This window comes from Oryctolagus cuniculus, chromosome 8, assembly GCF_964237555.1.
Source record: "Oryctolagus cuniculus chromosome 8, mOryCun1.1, whole genome shotgun sequence".
Lineage (NCBI taxonomy): Eukaryota > Metazoa > Chordata > Mammalia > Lagomorpha > Leporidae > Oryctolagus > Oryctolagus cuniculus.
Window position 1 is genome coordinate 17,057,797 of NC_091439.1, and position 20,539 is coordinate 17,078,335.

Consider the following 20,539-nt stretch of genomic DNA (forward strand, 5'->3'; position numbering starts at 1 on the left):
TAAAAAACTATAAAAAGAGATAAAAAGGACACTATATTTTGATAAAAGGTGGAATTCAGCAAGAAGATGTAACAGTCATAAAAATATATGTACTGAACACCACACCACCTGGAGATATACAGAAAATACTATTAGACCTAAAGGGAGAGACAGACTCCAGTACAGTAATAGTGGGTGACTTCAGCACCCCACTCTTATCAGTGGACAGATCATCCAGACAGAAAAACAGTAAGGATGCATTGGAGTTGAAACATGGACCTAACAGACACTTACAGGACATTTACCTCAACAGCTACAGAATACACATTCTTCTCATCAACACATGGACATTTTCTAGGATAGACCACATAAGAGGCCACAAATCAACTCTCAGCAAATTTAAAAAGACTGAAATCATGTCATATATTTTCTCAGACCATAAAAGCACAAAACTAGATATTACCATAAGAAGAACAATAAAACACTCATAAGTACTTGGAAATTAAACAACATGCTACTGAATGGTCAGTGAGTCACTGAAGAAATTAAAAAGGAAATAAAAAACTGTCTTGAAATAAATGAAAATGAAAACAACATACCAAAACCTCTGTGATACAGCAACAGAAGTATTGAGGGAGGTTTATAGCATTAAATGCTTACATTAAAAAAAGAAATGTCTCAAATTAGAGATCTAATGATGCATCTTGAAGATTTAGAAAAAACAAGAAGAAACCAAACCTGATATCATGTCTTTTTTGCTTCTCATAGTTTGGTATTTTTTAATAAGACCTTCATATATATAATCATATTTAATTATCAAATCAGGAAATTTATATGGATATATAATCTATAAGTCTTAACGTTCATCAGTCCTCACAATGTCTTTTTTAGCTTGTTTCTGGTTCAGATTCCAATCCAGTATGATGTACTTATTTTTCATGTCTCTTTAGTCTCCTTTATTCTGATGGCTTCTCAGTCTTTTATGATACTAACAATTTTGGAGTATATCATTTTAAATTTTATTATGTGAGAGGCAGAGATAGAGAGCTCTGATCTGCTGATTCACTCCCCAAATGTCTGCAGTGGCTGGGATTAGGCCAGGTGGAATCCAGGAGTAGGGAACACAATCCAGGTCTGCTGCGTTGGTGGGAGGAATTGAGTCACTTGAGCTATCGCCACTGCCTCCCAGAGTCTGCAGTAGTCGCAAGCTCAAGTCAGGAGGAGCTGATGATGTAACTTAAGTACTCCAGCATGGGACACACGCATGTGAACTGACAGGTTAACTGCCAGCCTAAGTGACTGCGGTAACGAATGAATGTCACAGAAATTGTCATATTTGGAAGCATTTAGTGTTTTCCATTTTTATTCATTTAAATCTTTCGGTGTAAGGTGTATCCACCAGGTTTCTTCACAATGTTACTATTTTCCCTTTTGTAATGAATTAGTCATTTGTATAGATTGTATTTCTTTTTTTAAAAAAAGATTTGTTTATTTGAGAGAGAGAGATCTTCCATCCACTGGTTCACTCCTCAAATGGGCACAAAAACCAGTGCTGGGCCAGGCCAACGCCACGGGCTTCATCCAGGTCTCCCACATGAGTGGCAGGGGCCCAGGTCCTTGGGCCATCTTCTGCTGTTTTTCCCAGGCCACTAGCTGGGAGCAGGATCAGTAGTGGAGCAGCTGGGACACAAACCAGCGCCACTATGGGATGGCAGGCAGCATTGCAGGAGGTGGCTTTACCTGTTAAGCAACAACACTGGCCCCAGGGGTGGTATTTCAAGACTATGTAAATATCCTTTTTGTAATCAGACTTTTCACCTACTGTAGATAGCTTGAATGTTTCTTATCTTAAATGCTTGGGACCCAGAAGTATTTTGAATTTACACATATGAGTACATAAAGAGGTATCTTGGGGATGAGACCCAAATACCCAAATGTAAACACAAAATTCATTTGTGTCTTAAATATATCTTAGATACCTGTGTCTTAAATATATCTTAAATTATTTGAAGGTAATTTCATACAATATTTTTAGTGTGCCTGTGTTCTGACTACAACTGATCATATGAGGTTAGACATGAAAAGGTTTAAATTTTGGAATATTTACTATGTTTTACTTTTCAGATTAGGTTAACCTGTAGTTTTTGCATCCATTGATGATTTTGCCAGAATCTAAAGACTTAACATCCATTCCAGCAGACTGGATATGTCTTTTTCACATGTCAGCAGTCACTTTAAATTTGGATTGTTAGGCAGTTCTTTCCAGTGGTTTACCATTCTGAACTACCAGCCAGCGATAACACAATGTGCAGTAGTGTATATAATCTAAATAGCTTTTTTTTTTTTTGTCATCAGTGGATATTATTTATTTTAACCTAGAAACCTTTTATTTAAGGTATACAAACTTCATGCATTTCATAAATACAAATTTAGGAACACAGTGATTCTGCCCACCCTGCCTGCCCTCAAAAAGCCTGTGAAACTGTTTTAGGTGTTTACTACAATCTGGCGGCAAGATCTTTCCTCAGTATGTGTTGATGTTTGGGATGCTTGTGGAATCACAGACATTGGTAGAAGAGAGTGCTGTTCAAGGAACAGAGCGTACAATTGGACTAAATATAGCACCTTTTATTAACCAGTTTCAGGTAAGTGTCTAGAAAAGGAAGTTCAATCAAGGTACTGTTACTCAGTCTACCTTATCTTTCATTTTTGTCTTAGTCACTTTGTTTAGCTGGATTAGAATAGTAATCACTCTATTAGGGCAAAGGAACTTACAGGGAAAAATCAACCTATAGTTAGAATAACCAAGAAATATTGTCATGAATACTTAAGTTTGTAGATATTTCTCAGAATCACTGTTATTTTTTATTTTTTTGACAGGCAGAGTTAGAGACAGAAAGGTCTTCCTTCCGTTGGTTCACCCCGCAAATGGCCACTATGGCTGGCGTGCTGCGCCAATCTGAAGCCAGGAGCCAGGTGCTTCCTCCTGGTCTCCCATGTGGGTGCAGGGCCCAAGCACTTGGGCCATCCTCCACTGCACTCCCGGGTCCAAAGCAGAGAGCTGGACTGGAAGAGGAGCAACTGGGACAGAACTGGCACCCCAACTGGGACTAGAACCCCGGGGTGCTGGTGCCGCAGGCAGAGGATTAGCCAAGTGAGCCGCGGTGCCAGCCAAGAATCACTGTTATAAATGAAAAGTATATGGGATGCCAGCATTGCAAGTGTTAGCATAACTATATTAATTCAATATATGTTTATTGAATGTCTACTACAATTTTTTTATATTTGGGGAATATGTCTGTGAAACTAAAAAGATGAATTCCTATGTAATGAAGCTGACATCCAAATCAGAAGAGATAAGTCAGAAAATATTAATATGGTAGTGCTATGGACATAAAGCAGGTTAAAGAAAATAGGGAGTAGAAAAATGGGATTTTTTTTTTTTTTTTTTTTTTTTATTGAAGAGCCAGGCCAAATCCAGGAACCTGGAATTCCATCCAAGTCTCCCCCTTCGGTGCAGGGGTCCAAGTACTGGGGCTGTCTTTTGCTGCTTTCCCAGGGAGCTGGATCAGAAGTGGAGCAGCCAGAACTTGAACCAGTGCTCATATGGGATAGTGGCATCACAGCAGTGGCTCAGCCTGCTGTGCCACAGTGCCAGCACAGGATATACAATTTTATCCAGGTTATGCCTAAGGAAATAACTCATGGATAGTGACTTTATTAAGGAGACTTGGAAGAAATAAAGCAGCAAATCATACACAAGTCAAAGGATCAATAGGTATAAATGGTCTGAGGCAGAAACAGCAAGAAGGAACCATGAGGGACAATTATGAAATGCAGTCAGAGAAGTATTAGAGGCCAGATCTTGTAGACCCTCTTGGCCATCATTATTATTATTTTTTAAAGATTTATTTTATTTGAAAGAGTTACTGAGAGAATAAGAGCCAGAGAGAGAGGGAGAGAGATGTAGGTCTTCCATCCGCTGGTTCACTCCCCAAATGACTTAAATGGCTGGAGCTGAGCTGTTCTGAAGCCAGGAGCCAGGAGTTTCCACTGAGTCTCCCCTGCAGGTGCAGGAGCTCAAGGTCTTGGGCCATCTTCCACTGCTTTCCCAGGCCACAGCAGAGAGCTGGATTGGAAGTGGAGCAACTGGGATTGGAACCAGCGCCCATATAGGATGCCGGCACTGAGAGCCAGGGCTTTAACCCGCTGCGCCACCTTGGCCATTATAAGGACTTTATCTTTTACTCTGAAATGGGCAGGAGACAACTTGAGGGTATTGATCAGAGGTGTGACAGGATATGACTTTCAGTGGAATCATGAAATAGCATTATTGTAGTTATCCAGGTGAGAGGTGATGGTGACTTAGAACAGAGTAGTGGCAATGAATTGATTTTGAATATATTAAATGCAGGTTTTTTGTTAGATTGGATATGAAGTATGAGATGAGGACACTGTTTTTTTTTTTTTTTTTTTGTGGTCAATGTCCTGGAAGAATAGTTTCCATTTACTGAAATGGGGAAAATAGCAGGAAGTCAGGCAGTGTTTGTGTGTAGGAGGCTCATTGAATAATTGGGTTAAGAGTTCAGAGAAAGCTTGAGGCTGAAGCTATACCTTTTGTGGTCAGTGGCATACAATAGTGTTTAATGCCATAGATAGGATAAAATTTACTTGGAGGCTTGTAGAAAGAGGGCTGATAACTGAAATCCAGAGAACAAATTCCGTGAGGTTATATAGAAGGCATTTGCAAAGATGTCAGCGGGTTAAGGTGAAAAACAGGTACATCTGTGTGGGTGCAGATGGGCGGTAACATGGGAGTCTAGTGCTCTTTCTGGTGACTGACACACAGTATGAATAGAGGCAAATGGGGATGGGCCTGCAGTGAGTTTCTATAGATGGCAGGGAAAGGTCTGTGTATCTGTGTCCTCTGCTTCACTGTGAAAGTTGGGACCATTATTTTATTTATAGAAAGAAAAAGAGTTTAAGCCATACTTTTCTCTAGGTTTCAAATAAGGAAGAAAGTTGAAAGTATTAGTAGAATGTTACTAAAATTGATAAAACATTTAATAGCAGTGGTTCTCAGCTTGGTATACTGGAAACATCTGAGAACTTTCTGACTGCTGGATTTCAACTCTGGATTCGTGTGGATATGGCATGGCCTGAGCAGCTGGGCTTTTTAAAAGCTCCCCAGGCCATTTTAATTTGCAGCCAAGGTTGAGAACCACTGTGCTGGGGGGAGGGGGAGCAAAAGCAAACCCAAAAACCCTTATTTTCCAAACGAAATCCACTTAGTTTTTGTTTTTAAAGATTTTATTTATTTATTTGAGAGGTAGATTTAGAGACAGAGGGAGAGACAGAGAAAGGTCTTCCTTCTGTTGGTTCACTCCCCAGATGGCTGCAACGGCCAGACCTGCGCCGATCTGAAGCCAGGAACCGGGTGCCTCTTCCTGGTCTTCCCTGTGGGTACAGGGGCCCAAGCACTTGGGCCATCTTCCACTGCTTTCCCAGGCCATAGCAGAGAGCTGGATTTTAGAGGAGCAGCCGGGACTAGAACCGGCACCCATAGGGGAGGCTGGTGCTGCAGGCGGAGGATTAACCTACTGTGCCTCAGAGCTGGCCCCAGAATCCACTTATTGATCTGGTTGAGTTGCCTATCTTTTCTCAATAGTTCAATACTTAATAGTATTCTCTTATTAGACCATATGAAATTTTTTGGTTTAAAATTTTGGAGCTGATTGGTTTAAATAAAAATTTAATCTGCCATCATCCAAATGAAATGTCTACAGGTAATTGAAACCACAGCATATTATTTAACTTGCCTAAGCCTTGGTTTCTGCAGTTTTCCTGTAAAATTGGAATAATGAAAAAAATCCTTATGCCTTAGGTTGGGGTAGGACTGTAAAAGGAGGTTACAGATGTACAAAGTATTTTATGATACTGAACCAGGTATGAATCAAGCACTTGATGAGCCCTAGGCATAAAAAGAATGAGTTGAAGTGAAGAATTTGTACTTCTTCTAGGTACCCATACGTGTATTTTTGGACCTCTCCTCATTACCTTGCATACCTTTAAGCAAACCAGTGGAACTCTTAAGACTAGATTTAATGACTCCATATTTGAACACTTCCAACAGAGAAGTAAAGGTAAGGACAACAATGTACAAAATGATTATTGTCATATTCAGAATAATTACCTTAAAATGTTAATACATTATATTCATAGTTTTTGCCTTTTCTTTTGGAGATTTAAATCATTATAAAATTAAACATTTTTAAAATAATGTTTATTTTATTTGAGAGGGAGAAAAAGAGTGAGCAAGAGAGAGCTCCCATCTGCTGACTCACATCCCAAAGGCCTGCAGTGGTTGGGGCTTGGCTGGGCCAGGTCAGGCCAAGCCAAGGCCAGGAGCTGGGAACTGAATCCAGGTGTCCCATGTGGGTGGTTGGGACCCAGCTACTTGAGCCATTTGCTGCTGCCTTCCAGGGTGTGCATAAGCAGGAAGCTACATTTGAGAAGGCAGCCAGGGCTCAAACTCAGACACTCCCATATGGGATGCAGGCACCCCAGCTGGTGGCTTAACTGTGAGGCCAAATGCCCACATCCGTTTTTTGAGCAATATACAAAAGTGAATTTGAGTAAATATTGAATTGGGTGAATAAGTGTATTTTAAAATTTAAAAGAGAAAGAATACTTATTCAAGTCTATCCTGATGAAGTTTTCATAATTTCTTAATTTTCATAGGTACACATTTGTAAATCTGGACAAGTGACTGCTATTCCATTTTGGTATCATATGTACCTTGATGAAGAGATTAGGTTGGATACTTCAAGTGAAACCTCCCACTGGAAACAAGCTGCAGTTGTTTTAGATAATCCTGTCCAGGTTGAAATGGGACAAGAACTTGTACTAAGTGTTCAACACCACAAAAGCAATGTCAGCATTACAGTAAAGCAATGAAGAGCAGTTTCATAATGAAAACTGTTAAGTACAGCATCAGATACAAAATTCTTACCAGAATTAGTGTGGTTGTAATCATACTGATTGTTTAAGTTAATTCCTTGTAACAACTGTTTTTAAAAGGATATTAATAAACCATATTTCAAAGAACCTAAAGAGAAGTAGCATTTTAAAAAAGTTACTGCAGATTTAATTTTTGGAAAAGGATGCATCATTATAATGTTTCATATTAGGAAACTTTATTTTTGCTCGGTTTTACCCAATACCTTGTCATTGTCAAGTGTAAGAAAAGCAAAACTTTTAATGTTTTAGACATTTATATTTGGGAACATTTAAAAGGATCACATTGAAGACTGAGGGTTAGGTTCACCTGTAAATCCCCAGCTTGCTTCCTATAAATACCCCATGTGCTTCTGAAACATCTCAGGTTTTGAGAAGGCAAATTTGAATAAAAATCTAAGTTATAAGATAAATATCATTGAAGAGTAAAGAAGTTAGGGAAAAAATAAAAATTTTCAGGAGGCGTTTTTTCCTTGTCTAAGGAAAAATTAAGCTGATTAAATTAAATTAGTCCTAAACCACTAGTTTTCAAAGTTTTGCTTTGTAATAAGAAATAGGAATAAGAAAATAGTTGACTCAGTTTTTAAAATCTTTTGAAATAGGGAGATTAATAAGATCATTTTCAGGCATTGAATATGCTGTATGCTTTTTGTAAGCAGGCCACAAGGAAAACTAAGATATTCTTTGCTCTGGGCTGCCTATCCCACATTACCTCTATTACTGTTGAATTACCCAGCTTTACTACTTTTTTTTTTTTAATAAATTTTATTGCATATATGTGAGATACACATGATGTTACAGGATACACATAGACAGTAAAAAGCTTATTAGTGTGAAGTGAGTTCACATATCTACCATCTGGGTTACCAGTCTTGTGTTTCTGTGGCAAGAACAGCTCAAACCTCCTCATTAGCATGAATCCCAAATATAATACAATTACCTGTTGTTTTCATGTTATACATTAGATCTTCAGATTTGTTCATTTTTACATTTGCTACTTTGTATCTTCTAACCTACAGCAACCCATTTCCTCCCCAATGTCACTGCTCTCCCAACCACTGTTTTGTTCTCTATACAACTTTAGATTTTACAGGTAAGTGAGATCATTTTCACTGTGATCATTTTTCTTTCTGTGTCTGATTTGTTTCACTTAGCAGGTTTTCCAGGCTCATCCATATTGTGGTCAAGTCTCCTTCCTAAAGGCTGAATAATATTCCATTGTATTTATATACCAGTTCCTTATCCATTTGTCTATCAATAGAAACACTTTCTGCACCTTAGCAGTTCTGAGTAATGCTGTACGGAACATGGGAGACATCCATGTTTTACTATGAGGTGGTGACTTCATTCCTTTGCGTGCAGGCCCAGAAGAGGGATTGCTGGATCACGACATAGTCATTCACTTTTAACTTCTTCAGAACCTCCATACTGTTTTCAGTGGCTGTGTTAGTCTATGTTCCCACCAACAGTGTTCAGAAGTTGTCTTTTCTTCACACTCTTGCCAACTCTTTTGATATTGTAAATAATAGCCATCCCGATGGGTGTGAGATATCTCATAATGATTTTGATTTGCATTTCCTTGATGACTGATGATGTTGAGCATCTTTTCGTGTACCTGCTGGCCATGTGTTTGGAGAAGTGTATCAGGTCTTCAGACAATCTTAGTAAGGTTGTTCTTCCACCATGGAGTTGTGTGAATTTTTTATAAATCTTAATTTCTTATCAGATAATATGGTTTACAAATATTTTTTACCTGTTGGTAGGCTGCCATTTCATTTAGCTGATCATTTCCTTTTGCTGTGCAGATCTTTATAGTTTGATGTATAGATGTCTCTTGGTATCTGTAGCCCGTTCCCGAGGATACCAGAATCCAGTGATGTTCAAGTCCGTCATACAATGGCACAGTGTTTACGTACAACCTAAATACATCCTCCTACATAATTTAAATCACCTCTAGAGTACTTACATCTAATACAATGTAAATGCCATGTAATAGTTGTTATAGTTTAGGGTGTACTGCCAAGAGGAAAAGCATACATTCATGTATATACGAGTTTTTCTTTAGAATATTTTCCATCTGTGGTTGGTTGAATCCACAGGTGCAAAGTGTAGATACAGAAGGCCTACTCTAGTCTGATTTATTGTTTTGCTTTTATTGCCTAAGCTTTAGGTGTGATATCCAAAAAAAAAAATCTTTGCTAAGGTCAACATTCAAGAGCTTTCCTCCTATGTTCTCTTCTAATTTTGTTGTTTCTGGTCTTACATTTATTCCTTTATTCATTTGGTTAACTTTTTTGTGTATGGTCATAAGGTCCAATTTAATTCTTTGGTATGTGTAAATCCAGTTTTCCTAGCACTATTTATTGAGACTGTCTTTTCCCTGGTATATCCTCTTGGTGCCCCTGTCAAAAATTATTTGACCATTTAGGTTTGGATTTATTTGTGGATTACTCTGTTCCACTGGTCCATTTTAGACAGTACCATTAAAGTTTTATAATTTTATATCAGTAAATGTGATACCTCCAATTTTTTCCTTAGGGTTGTTTTAGCTATTTAGGGTCTTCTATGTTTCTGTATAATTTTTTTTTTTTTTTGACAGGCAGAGTAGACAGTGAGAGAGACAGAGAAAGGTCTTCCTTTGCTGTTGGTTCACTCTCCAATGGCCGCCGCGGCCGGCGCACCACGCTGATCCGATGGCAGGAGCCAGGTACTTCTCCTGGTCTCCCATGGGGTGCAGGGCCCAAGTACTTGGGCCATCCTCTACTGCACTCCTGGGCCACAGCAGAGAACTGGCCTGGAAGAGGGGCAACCGGGACAGAATCCGGCACCCCGACTGGGACTAGAACCCGGTGTGCCAGCGCCGCAAGGCGGAGGATTAGCCTAGTGAGCCGCGGCACCGGTCCTGTATAAATTTTAGAAGTGTGTTTTCTGTGAATAATGTTATTGGGATTGTGCTAGGGATTACATTGTTTATATTGATTTGGGTCATATGGACATTTTAACAATATTAATTCTTCCAATCTGTGAACACAATATCTTTCCATCTATTTGTGTCTTCAATCTCTTTCATCAGTGTTTTATGGTTTTCAGTGTACACATCTTTTATCTCCTAGGTTAAATTTATTACTCTATTTTTTATATGGGATTTCCTTTAAATTTCTCTTTTAGTTATTTCTATATAACAATGTTACTGATTTTCCTGTTGATTTTGTATCCTGTAACTTTATTGAATTGATTTATTCTAATGAATTCAGTTATTCAAGCAGTTTGTGAAATATTTGGGGTTTTTCTACATGTTGCTTAGTTTTACTTTCAAAAGAAGTATTTGGTAATATGAACAGAATACTATTAACTACTACGAACTAATATATTTAACATCATATAAAGGCATGTTGAATATGCCATATATAAATGTAGTGCATAAAACACATAAAGCAAAGGTTTTGAGTAACTATACTCCTTCTTTCCCTATGCAACACTGTAATGGTACTTTTTATACTTTCTTAATATTACAAAATGTTAAACATGACCCAGTTGGTTTTGATTTAACTAGAGAAACCTCACCCTTAAATAGTAACTTTCTCCCAAATAAGACCTACTTTGGTCTGAGTGTGGCTTAATGAATAATTCAGACCACTCAGTAGTTGACAGCTTTAATAGCTCTGAACAAAAGCAGTAATTTAATATTTTCGCTGTGCCTTAATCAAGAAGTTTTTGTTAAAGCATTAAGGGTTTATATTTAAAGAATGAGAGACATAGAAAGTTGCGGGAAAAATGATAAATTATTATTTATTGAAAGACATCCAGTTGAGGAGTAGAGAAATAACTGTTAGGTAAGCTTTTATGGCACATGATTAAATTCCACTAATTCATTTTTCTGGATTATGCCTTCTGTTAATTCCAAAGCATTATATTCATGCAGCATGGTAGGAAGCGTTGTTTTAGAATAAATGTCCATCCTCTTGCTAAAGTAATGCGACATCAAGAGCATTTAGTTGGAAGTCATCTTCTACCATTCGAGTATGTGGTATTCTGATGTTCTTAAGTCTAAGTCTAGGAAATTTAGACAGTTTGCAATATATAAAACTCATTTATATAAATCCAATAGTTGTACTTGGTTTTCACCTATCTTTGTGTTGAAATTTTCCATAATTTATGGCTTGTCCCAAGCACAACATCCTGAGCTATGGGAGATACTGGGTAATGGAATATCATGGTTTTAGCACAGTTTTTTCATACTGCTCAGGAGTCCATAGATTTAGCTGAAGGTTCTTTTTTCTCCTCCGTAGCATCCCCAAGTACTTCATCAGATAGCTTGGCTGTAGTAGGAGTAGTCTGGGGAGTCACAGTGTGTCCAAATCCTTGGTAGTGTCCCACTGGTGAAGGTGGCATAGAAGATGCAACAGACATTGCATCTTGTGATGATGACGATAACAAGCTTGTATGTTCATTTTGATCTTGATCCTCAGGAAAAAATTTTTTCCTAGGATGTCCTCTGACTGTTCGTCCTTCAAAGTAATATAGAGGTTTCTGTGTTAGCCAGTTATTTTGACCATTGTAAACTTACCATTCTAAAAAACGCTCCCTATTTCCTCTAACTCCCACCTCTGCCTCTTCCAAATTTGAAGAGCCAATACTATGCCACAGCTTTACTCAGTTTTCTGTTTCGTAAATAATACTTAATTGCCCCTGGCAAAAATATTAATAAGCCACATAACTGGATGAATTAAATGGCTGGTACTTACCAACATGTCTTACTTGTTCAGAAATATCATCTCTAATATCTGAAACATCCCACATGGCAAGAAAGGAATCAAAACAGGAGCCCTCTTCCGCTTCTTGGACATATGGTTTATACGAGAAAGTGTAGTGATGAGCAATAGCAGCAAGGAACATTTCAATACAGATAATAAAGTCCTGTAACAACAACAAAAATATCAGCCATCTTTGGGTTTAAATCTAGTTTTTTACAGTGTTTTCTCCAAGTACTTTTCAAAGGCACTTAATATATCAACAGTTTTTTTCTTTTTCCAGATTACATTCAAAATAATTTGGTTTGGACCTTTTCAATAAAGGACAAGATGCCAAAATTTAAATCCATTCTGCACTACTACTGATTCTGTTATTGACTGAATAATCAAATATTTCACAGACCCAAGGGCTAGGAGGAGAAATGCAGAAATAGATCAGAAGAACAGAATCCAGGTTTTATTCCTGGTTCTACTAAAATTCCATAATTATGGCCAATTGGTTCCCTGCTTCCTCATTTGTAAAGTAAAGATAATAGTAGCTCCCTTGCCTGCAGGTTTTATCAGGCTTTATGGAGATATTATGTGAAAATGCTTAACCAGTAGTAAAGTTGAGTTAGAGACAGCACTACTTACCTGGAGTCCTGTAGCCACAGCTTCTACAGTTTGCCATTCCCATGTATGCTTTTCAGAAATAACGCCAACTTTTACCAACAAAGCAATAACTACTGCTTGCCTATATGTTAGGAAAAGGTAAACGCCAAATCTATATCAAGCATAAAATGAGCAGTTGTTTTAAAAGTATGTCATTTAAAAGAGTTAGTCCCCAGTACAACCTGTAGCCTGCTACCACCCTTTACAGCATACTTCAGAAGAAACTGTGTATTTATTTGCTTTACCAACTTCTTAATTTAGTAGTTTTACCAAGTTCATTGTATGTTCCCAGAACTGCAGTATCTTTTTTTGTTTTTAAATTGTACATAAGTGATGGAATTTTAAGTTCTTCCTATACATAGGCAAGGCCTAACATACAATATGTGCTTAAAGTGAAATAGTAGTTACATAAGTGCTGTTTATACATGTATCAACTACACAGAATATCTCTTAAAAGAGTAATTTTGAAACTAGTTCTTGTCAGAAGTCTAGGCGCTACACACAAACGAAAGGGAGTCACACTGAGCAGATGGCCCCAAGTGAATTTCTACATCAGTAATAAGACAGATATACTTTCATGGTTCTAGCTACAAAAATACTCACTTCAGTTTTAATTATAATGGTTAAAAAATCAGGAACAATCTAAAAAGTTGTATACACACAGCAGAATACTAAAAAATCCCAAACAGCAAAATCTTCTCTTAACTGACAAAAAACTCATACCTGCAATACAGTGACCATACTGTGGAGTTCCACACATTTTCACAGTAAGACCATTCCTGTGGAATTTCATACACGACAAACATGCACCACAATGTTAACCATTCTTTTTGGGTGCTGGTTTGTCAGGGAATTTTCTTTGCCCTATTTCATATCATTTCTATCTTGTTACTTATTGTGTTCACTTCTCAGACTCCCTAGCACCCATGCTTTTCCTAAAATGAAGACATGTACAATTCTGTCTTCTGTTTTAAAAACGTTTACGGATGAACATTGCCCCACATTAATAAATATTCTACATCATGTTTTCTTCCAGACTGAAGAGCATTCTGTTAAATGACAGGGCCATGATTTATCTTCTCTAGTATTGAGATATTTAGGTTACCTCAAATTATTTTCTTCTTATAAATGTTATAGTGACCATCTGATTCTTTATGAAAATCCTAATAGTACTAAAGGGATGAACTTTTAAAGTTAGGTGTAGACATTTTAGCCAGCTTCTGACTTGAGAATCTTCAAGATCCTCCTTAACTAAGTTTCATTGTTCTTTAGAAAATGAGAACATTTATGAGAAAAGCAACACTTACCAGAAAGAAACAAAAACCACCAGCTTTACACAAAGAAATTTGCCAACAGGTTGGATTGGACTCAGTTCTTCCTTTAGTACTTTATAAAATAGCAGGAGACAATACATGGCAAACTAGAAGCAAAATTAACATTTAAACTTCAATAAGAATAGATATGGTAATGAACATATTAAGGTTATAATCCAGAGACCTAATACAGATTCATGTTTTAGGCAATATTTTCTAGTTTTAATTGTGCTATTTTTAGATTAACAACCCTACACAGTTAACTCGAGATGGATATATATACCATCTGACATTTCTCAAAGATGTAAAACATCCTGAAAACATTCTGAAGTGTTCGCTTACTGGGGCCCATAAAGAGAATGATAAACACAGTTGACAGGGATGGAAGAAAAGGTTCTTACTCCCCCAAAATGAAAAAACATAAAAACAAAAACCCTATCTGTAACTGCTTTTAAAGACAACTGACTTTTGTAAGGGGTTAGTTTATTACCTAATTTTTCTTATATATAACATTGCTTATTTATAAGGAAGCACATTAGTAAGTTAACACATAAAATAGTTTCACACATTAATAAGTAACACGTAACTACATTTTAAAAAAATTAGGATCCCTGAAAGGTAAAAGTAAAGAATTGGTCAACAGTTTTTCTCAAGGGCAGTAATGTTAGTCCACCTGAATTCACTTTTTAAAATAAATGCTCAAGGGCTGGCATTGTGGCATAGGTTAAGCCTCAGCCTAGAATGCCAACATCCTAATATGGGTGCTGGTTTGAGACTTGGCTGCTTCACTTCCGATCCAGCTTCCAGATGATGCACTTGGGAAAGCAGTGGAAGATGGCCCAAGTGCTTGGGCCCCTGGACCCACGTGGAGACCCAAAGAAGCTCCTGGCTCCTGAGTTCAGCCTGGCCTAGTCCTGGCTGTTGTGGCCATTTGGGGAGTGAACCAGCACATGGAAATCTGTCTCTCACATTCTAACTTTGCATTTCAAATAAATAAAATAAATCTTTAAAAAAAAAAAAAAACCGGCAGAAGATGGGGCAAGTGCTTGGGCCCTTGCACCCATGAGGGGGACCCAGATGAGGCTCCTGGCTTCCACCTGGCCAGTCCCAGCTGTTGTGGCCATTTGAGGAATAAACCAGTGGATAGAAAAAAATCTCTCTCCCTTCTGTAACACTTTCAAGTAAATAAAAACTAAGTCTTTAAAATAAAATAGATGCTGATGACTTCTAGAAATCAGTTGTAATAATCTGTAGTGTTCAATAGCAATAAACATTTTCCTAAAAATTCACTTTTCACCATTAAAAACCATAAAATGCTTATTTGAAATGTTTCAGAATATGAAAGCAGTAATTTACAGTCCTGTCTTGCACCCATTACTTAATCACATATCGATTTCTTGAACTAAATATAAATTTCATTGCCTAATATTGTTTCTTTAAAGTACCATACTTTCCATTATGTTTCCTAAAGATTTTTTTGAATATTCAGAATTGTAATTGATTTATCACAAAAGCACTGAAATGATGTCAATATAATTTTTAAGGAAAATATAAATTCTAAAAACAGCAGTATAGAAAATAGCATTAAAATGTTTACATACATTTTAACACTTCCACATTGTTTTAGCAAACCCGGCTTTTAAATTTTGAACTGTATTAACCTCTAGGCAATTAAGAGTGCAGATGAAATAATTCTACATAGCAGGCTTTTCTGTAACATCCTACTGCCAGATGGCAATTAAACAGCCATCTGAAGCTTTGGCTTTTTAAAGTAAAAATGCAAGAATCATCTGAGAAAAACATAAGCATATTTAGGTGTATAGTACTAAATAATACCTTCATGTTCTCTGGACCACCAGCCTGAATATATTTACAGCCTTAGTTCTGTTACCATACATTTTATGAAGACTTTGCCAGATGTCTCAGAACAGTAAAGGTATATTTTAAGGAAGCAAAAAATTAACAGATGAAACCAAATAAATCCTGTCATCCACCTTGGTTACATTCTGTTAATGACCTCAATTATCAGTAAGAAGTTCCCTAAAGGTATGCATTTGAGTTTCAAAAAGACGAAAACATAAATGGAAACGGGCTATCTCACTCGTTCCTTACTATCTTCTTACAAATTAGAAAACCAAACTCGTTCCTTACTATCTTCTTACAAATTAGAAAACCAAACACTTTTCATATACTTAATCTGAGTTGCTACAGTTAAATGCCTATTAAGTGAGAATTCTGTATGGAGAATTCAGGAATTACCTTTGAAAACTGGACATGGGAATTACCTGCCTGGGCAAATGAGGATTATTTTTAATAACTGCTAATATTTCAGCCAATGAAAAGGCAACAGTACTTTTAAGCAGTCCCTCACTGGGGCAGGGAATATTTCTAGCCTTCTGCTATTGCAATTAATAGGTTTTATAGACAAAGATCAACATTTCTTCAGAATACATAACATTTTTAAAGCATTCCAGTTTCTAGAACAAGATATATTTTAAACTTGACATTTTCAGTTTTCCTTCCGTTCTAAATACATGGTATCGGAATTTTATTCTCCCATTTTTCTTCAAACTTTACACTGTCATATACCAATTAGATATTTTCTCTTACCAAATATGCCCAATATATGTATTTTGTGTAAGTGTATATTTTTATTTTTTTAGACAGCATTTTTGTTTTTATAATTTACCCACACAGCTATGCAATGAATTACAGAAATGTTTCAAACAAGAGATTAAGATCAAGAGATTAAGATACAAGTCACCAAATAATTAACAAATATGTTAGATCTTTACATATGTATGAAGATATGAAAAGTTTAAGTTCTTCCTATGAATTATATTTCAAGATTAAAAAGAAGCAGTTAAGCTTTATCCATGATAAAACTGCTTTAGGGAATTTGGAGCTATAGACACTTAACAGTACAATTAAGGAAAATGAATGTTTACTTACCAATTGAGACATATTGTTTATTATAACCAAGTAAGTCCAAGCATTTGAAAAGCTAAAGTTCCCTTCATCATATATACCAACCAGCTCACAGATTCTGCAAAGTGGTAAAAATGAGACAATTTTGTGATTAATGAAATCAAAGTGTATTTCAAAATGCAGTGATAGTAATACCTACATTTACAAGTCAGCTTGGTAGAATGATCCTATAGATAACTGCTTATTTTGGCTGTGGAGGCAGTTCAAAAACTTAAAGAAAAATGTTTTCCATGGAATGTTGCCACATACTCTTCCAACTTGAAGGAAATCCAAAACAATGCACTTATATTTAATAGCAACGAGTAATTACTAAATTCAGAAGAACTATGCTGCCTAGTTGTTAAAAGCTGGATTGTTGGACACACAGTACAGACCTAAAACAGAGGGAGTTGTAGTTCCCCTCTCAGTCGTCTTGGACAGAATTACATGAAGACCCAGATCCTCTCAAGCATATTTTATGATCAGTATTAAGTTCTATGCTCATCCAGTTTCTAACTCATAGAAATATATAGCAAAGTAAATTAGACTTAACTGGATTAGAAACTGCTACTCAGTGGCAGACTGAAGAAGTTAATTCTCACCTGCTTTCTCTCCAGGTTTTCCTCTGTGAGCATGCAGAATGTTAGGAAGTACTAGCAGACAAAACATGTAATCTGTCTGCTTTAAATTATTTGATGTTCTCCTATTTTTAGCAAGTATTTTTGCCAGGTGGCTTAATGAATAAACCATTTTATCCTCAAGTTTCAAGCCTTGACGGAATGTTTTTACAGAAAAATACATCCTCTTTCTTGTAGTTTTCCTACTATATTCTAAACTATGTAAAAAAAAATCCATGTTATTAACCTAAAGTAATGCACATGAACTCCATATAATAGTTTCTGTAAAGCTGTGTGAATATATTCTTTAAAAAGAAAGTGATTTTTCCAAGTGCTTTACAGCAAGCTATAAAGGATGTAGCATGTGGCAATTCTCTGCCTGTGAATGGCCTTATTTATTTTAATAGAGTAGGTTTTCTATGTAACCGATTCTCACAGCACACTAGACCTACATGAAGAACAAGTAAACTAATGCTGTCTGTTTTGCTACTCAGCTGCTGCCATATAAGGAAGAGCTGGAGGATTTTTAAACAGTAAAAATAAAATCTGTGTGCTTACAAAGCAACGATGGTGGTGAATGGTCTGACAACTGTATACTGCAGCACTCCCAGTTTGCACCTAAACAGCAATACTCTGGAAAAGAAAAAGAACTTTAGCAATTCAGCTACTCATTTAAACAGCTTCTGATTTCCCCCAAACTCTCCAAATTAAAATCACTTTGACAAATGATACCACATTTACATTCAGTTATTTCAATTTAGCAATCTTGTATGGCAGTGAGGGAAGGATGTGGGTGGGTAGCAGCAAACAAATGAGCTAAACATTGTTGAAATTATCTGACAACCATATCCTCTGAAAGATCCCCCTTTTTGGGTACAGTCTCAAATTCCTGCATAGTGCAGCACAGAACAAAAGGAAATAGGTCCAGTGTGTTTCTGCAAGAAAGATCAATTGCATGCATGTGCATGCGTGCCAGAGAGTGAGAGGGAGAGAGAAAGAATGCATTTTTAGAAATTATTATTTACGTTTAGGATTTGGTTTCCTTCCAGATTTGGTATTTAAATATTATAGAGAGTATTCATTCCTCTCTGGATACTCTGAAAGGAAAAAACAAAGATCCTGCATAAAACATATTTTATTCTATCACTGGGCTTACTCAACATAAGGGAAAATTCACAAGGCATACCAAACAAGCAGAAACCAAAAGTCCCCCAAACAATTCGGCTCAAGAAGCACGTGAGAGTCCTCTTAAACTTTAGACCAAGTTGCTCTGAGGACAGATGCTTTTTGAGCACTTCTATCATCAGAACTGGTTATGTGTTGTTGTGTATTATGAATTTCAAACAGAATTATATGTAGACTGAAAGGACTGAGAGCCTGTTACACAGACCCTGAGGGGTTGCTAGAGGTTCTCTGAGCTGGGAGCCTTCTCGGTGCCGAGGCAGCCCGTTCCCACTTAGAGCTGAGTGTGCCTCGGCTTCCCGCAGGCTCTCCTGAGGCAAAGGTCCTGCCTACACAAGCTACGGTTCACGTCCCGTACCCTTCACACAGCTAAATCCAGTCAGAGCTGGCTTAAACTTCCAGGGTTCTACGAATTAATGTCAATCAAAAACAGAGACTGTTAAGGGTGCCTATGCTGAAGGTATGTGTACAGTGAAGTGAAAGATGTATCTGAATACCCAAATACACAAATGGGAAAGAAAGCTTAGGAGTTATAAGAAGCGGAATAGAACAGAAAGTCTAACACATATTCAGAGTTCCAGAAACAATAGAGGGGAGGCAAAATTTGAAGAGAGAATGAGAAAGTTTCAGAACTGAGGACAGACACAGAACCCACACATTAAGGAACATTGTTAAGTCAAACAGGACTCAAAATGAAAACCAAAAATGACCCAGACACTTCTAGTAAAACTGTAGACAAAGCAAGGATCTTCAGTGTGATTGGAGATAAGGCATTTATAATGAATTGACAATCAGATGGACTAAAGCCAGAAATAGATAAAGTCTTCAAAGAGATTAGAGAAAATACCATTCAACACAGAAATGTATAATCAGCAAAACTAACTTTAAAGAAGGGCCGGTGCTGTGGCGTAGCAGGTAAAGCCACCGCCTGCAGTGCCAGCATCCTATATAGGAGTCAGTTTGAGTCCTGGCTGCTCCACTTCTGATCCAGCTGTCTGCTATGGCCTGGGAAAGCAGCAGCAGATGGCTCAAGTCCTTGAGCCCCTGCACCTGAGTGGGAGACCCAGCGGAAGCTCCTGATCAGGACAGCTCTGGCCATTGCAGCCAATTGGAGAGTGAACCAGCAGATGGAAGACCCTCTGCCTCTGCCTCTGCCTCTGCCTCTGCCTCTGCCTCTGCCTCTGCCTCTGCCTCTGCCTCTGCCTCTGCCTCTGCCTCTGCCTCTGCCTCTGCCTCTACCTCTCCTTCTCTCTCTGTGTAACTCTTTCAAATAAATAAACCTTTAAAAAAAAATGAGGGCAAAATAAATATATCTGACAATGTCATTTAAGGCAGCAAAGAATTTGTAAGGGAACAAAGTTTAAGAACAAAATGATCATAACTGAAAGATCTGAGACGCAAGAAGTGAGGAATAATTGTTAAACTTGACAACTTAAAAACTATCCAAAAATGTTACCTAAATTTTAGATTTTTAAGTAGCTGCAATAAAATCTAAAAATTTAAACAGTCATGGTAAAAAGAGTAGGAGTAGAAAATATAACTTCCAGAACAGTAATGAGAAAAAGAAATAGAGCAAGAAAAACAACAATGAAAGAATGTTATTAACCGTCGGTGGCTCTGTAGCAGCAGCTGTGATCGGATACAAGAGGTATTCAAAACATTCAGGGAAAATGTGTCTTATGAAAAACTTCATGGATTTCAAAACTGTTTTTTGCATCAAAATGCACATTTTTTAATTCAAATTTTCCACCAACTTTGTGAAGTACCCTTGTCTGGCTGCAGTGAAATGTGTATCTTCCTTCATAGTTAAAAGTCACATTAAGATTACAAGTAGTCAAACATTATAAATAGATGCGATTTTGCCCCTAGGTGAGCTTTGTAAAGTTTTGGTTTTCAAGTTTTTTACATTTTAGATTAACATTTAACTGTAGGTGCTATAAAACTGATTTGTTACATTATTTGTAATCCTCTAATGCTTGAAAAACTTTAAAATTATATATAAAAATTCTGTTAAACAGAGGAGCCTTCTCAAACTTCTTATACCTTCTCAAAGTATTAAAGA

General features: G+C 37.1%; 2 protein-coding genes across 6 annotated transcripts in view; one reads left to right on the forward strand and one right to left on the reverse strand.

Annotated features, from left to right (window-relative positions):
• PRMT9 (protein arginine methyltransferase 9) overlaps positions 1–7,092 on the forward strand; it is a 39,120-nt gene extending 32,028 nt beyond the window's left edge. For all 5 annotated transcript variants that reach the window (XM_008267376.4, XM_070047459.1, XM_070047458.1 and 2 more), the window contains 3 exons: positions 2,471–2,624; positions 6,000–6,122; positions 6,721–7,092. In XM_008267376.4, coding sequence (XP_008265598.3) covers positions 2,471–2,624; positions 6,000–6,122; positions 6,721–6,936 — 493 coding nt within the window. In that variant the 3' untranslated portion in view covers positions 6,937–7,092. The remainder of the gene's footprint in view (positions 1–2,470; positions 2,625–5,999; positions 6,123–6,720) is intronic.
• Positions 7,093–10,759: 3,667 nt separating this feature from the next.
• TMEM184C (transmembrane protein 184C) overlaps positions 10,760–20,539 on the reverse strand; it is a 28,209-nt gene continuing 18,429 nt past the window's right edge. The window contains exons 5-10 of the mRNA XM_002716916.5: positions 17,854–17,928; positions 16,664–16,757; positions 13,706–13,818; positions 12,381–12,480; positions 11,742–11,913; positions 10,760–11,504 (exon numbers count right to left, since the gene is read on the reverse strand). Coding sequence (XP_002716962.1) covers positions 11,239–11,504; positions 11,742–11,913; positions 12,381–12,480; positions 13,706–13,818; positions 16,664–16,757; positions 17,854–17,928 — 820 coding nt within the window. The 3' untranslated portion in view covers positions 10,760–11,238. The remainder of the gene's footprint in view (positions 11,505–11,741; positions 11,914–12,380; positions 12,481–13,705; positions 13,819–16,663; positions 16,758–17,853; positions 17,929–20,539) is intronic.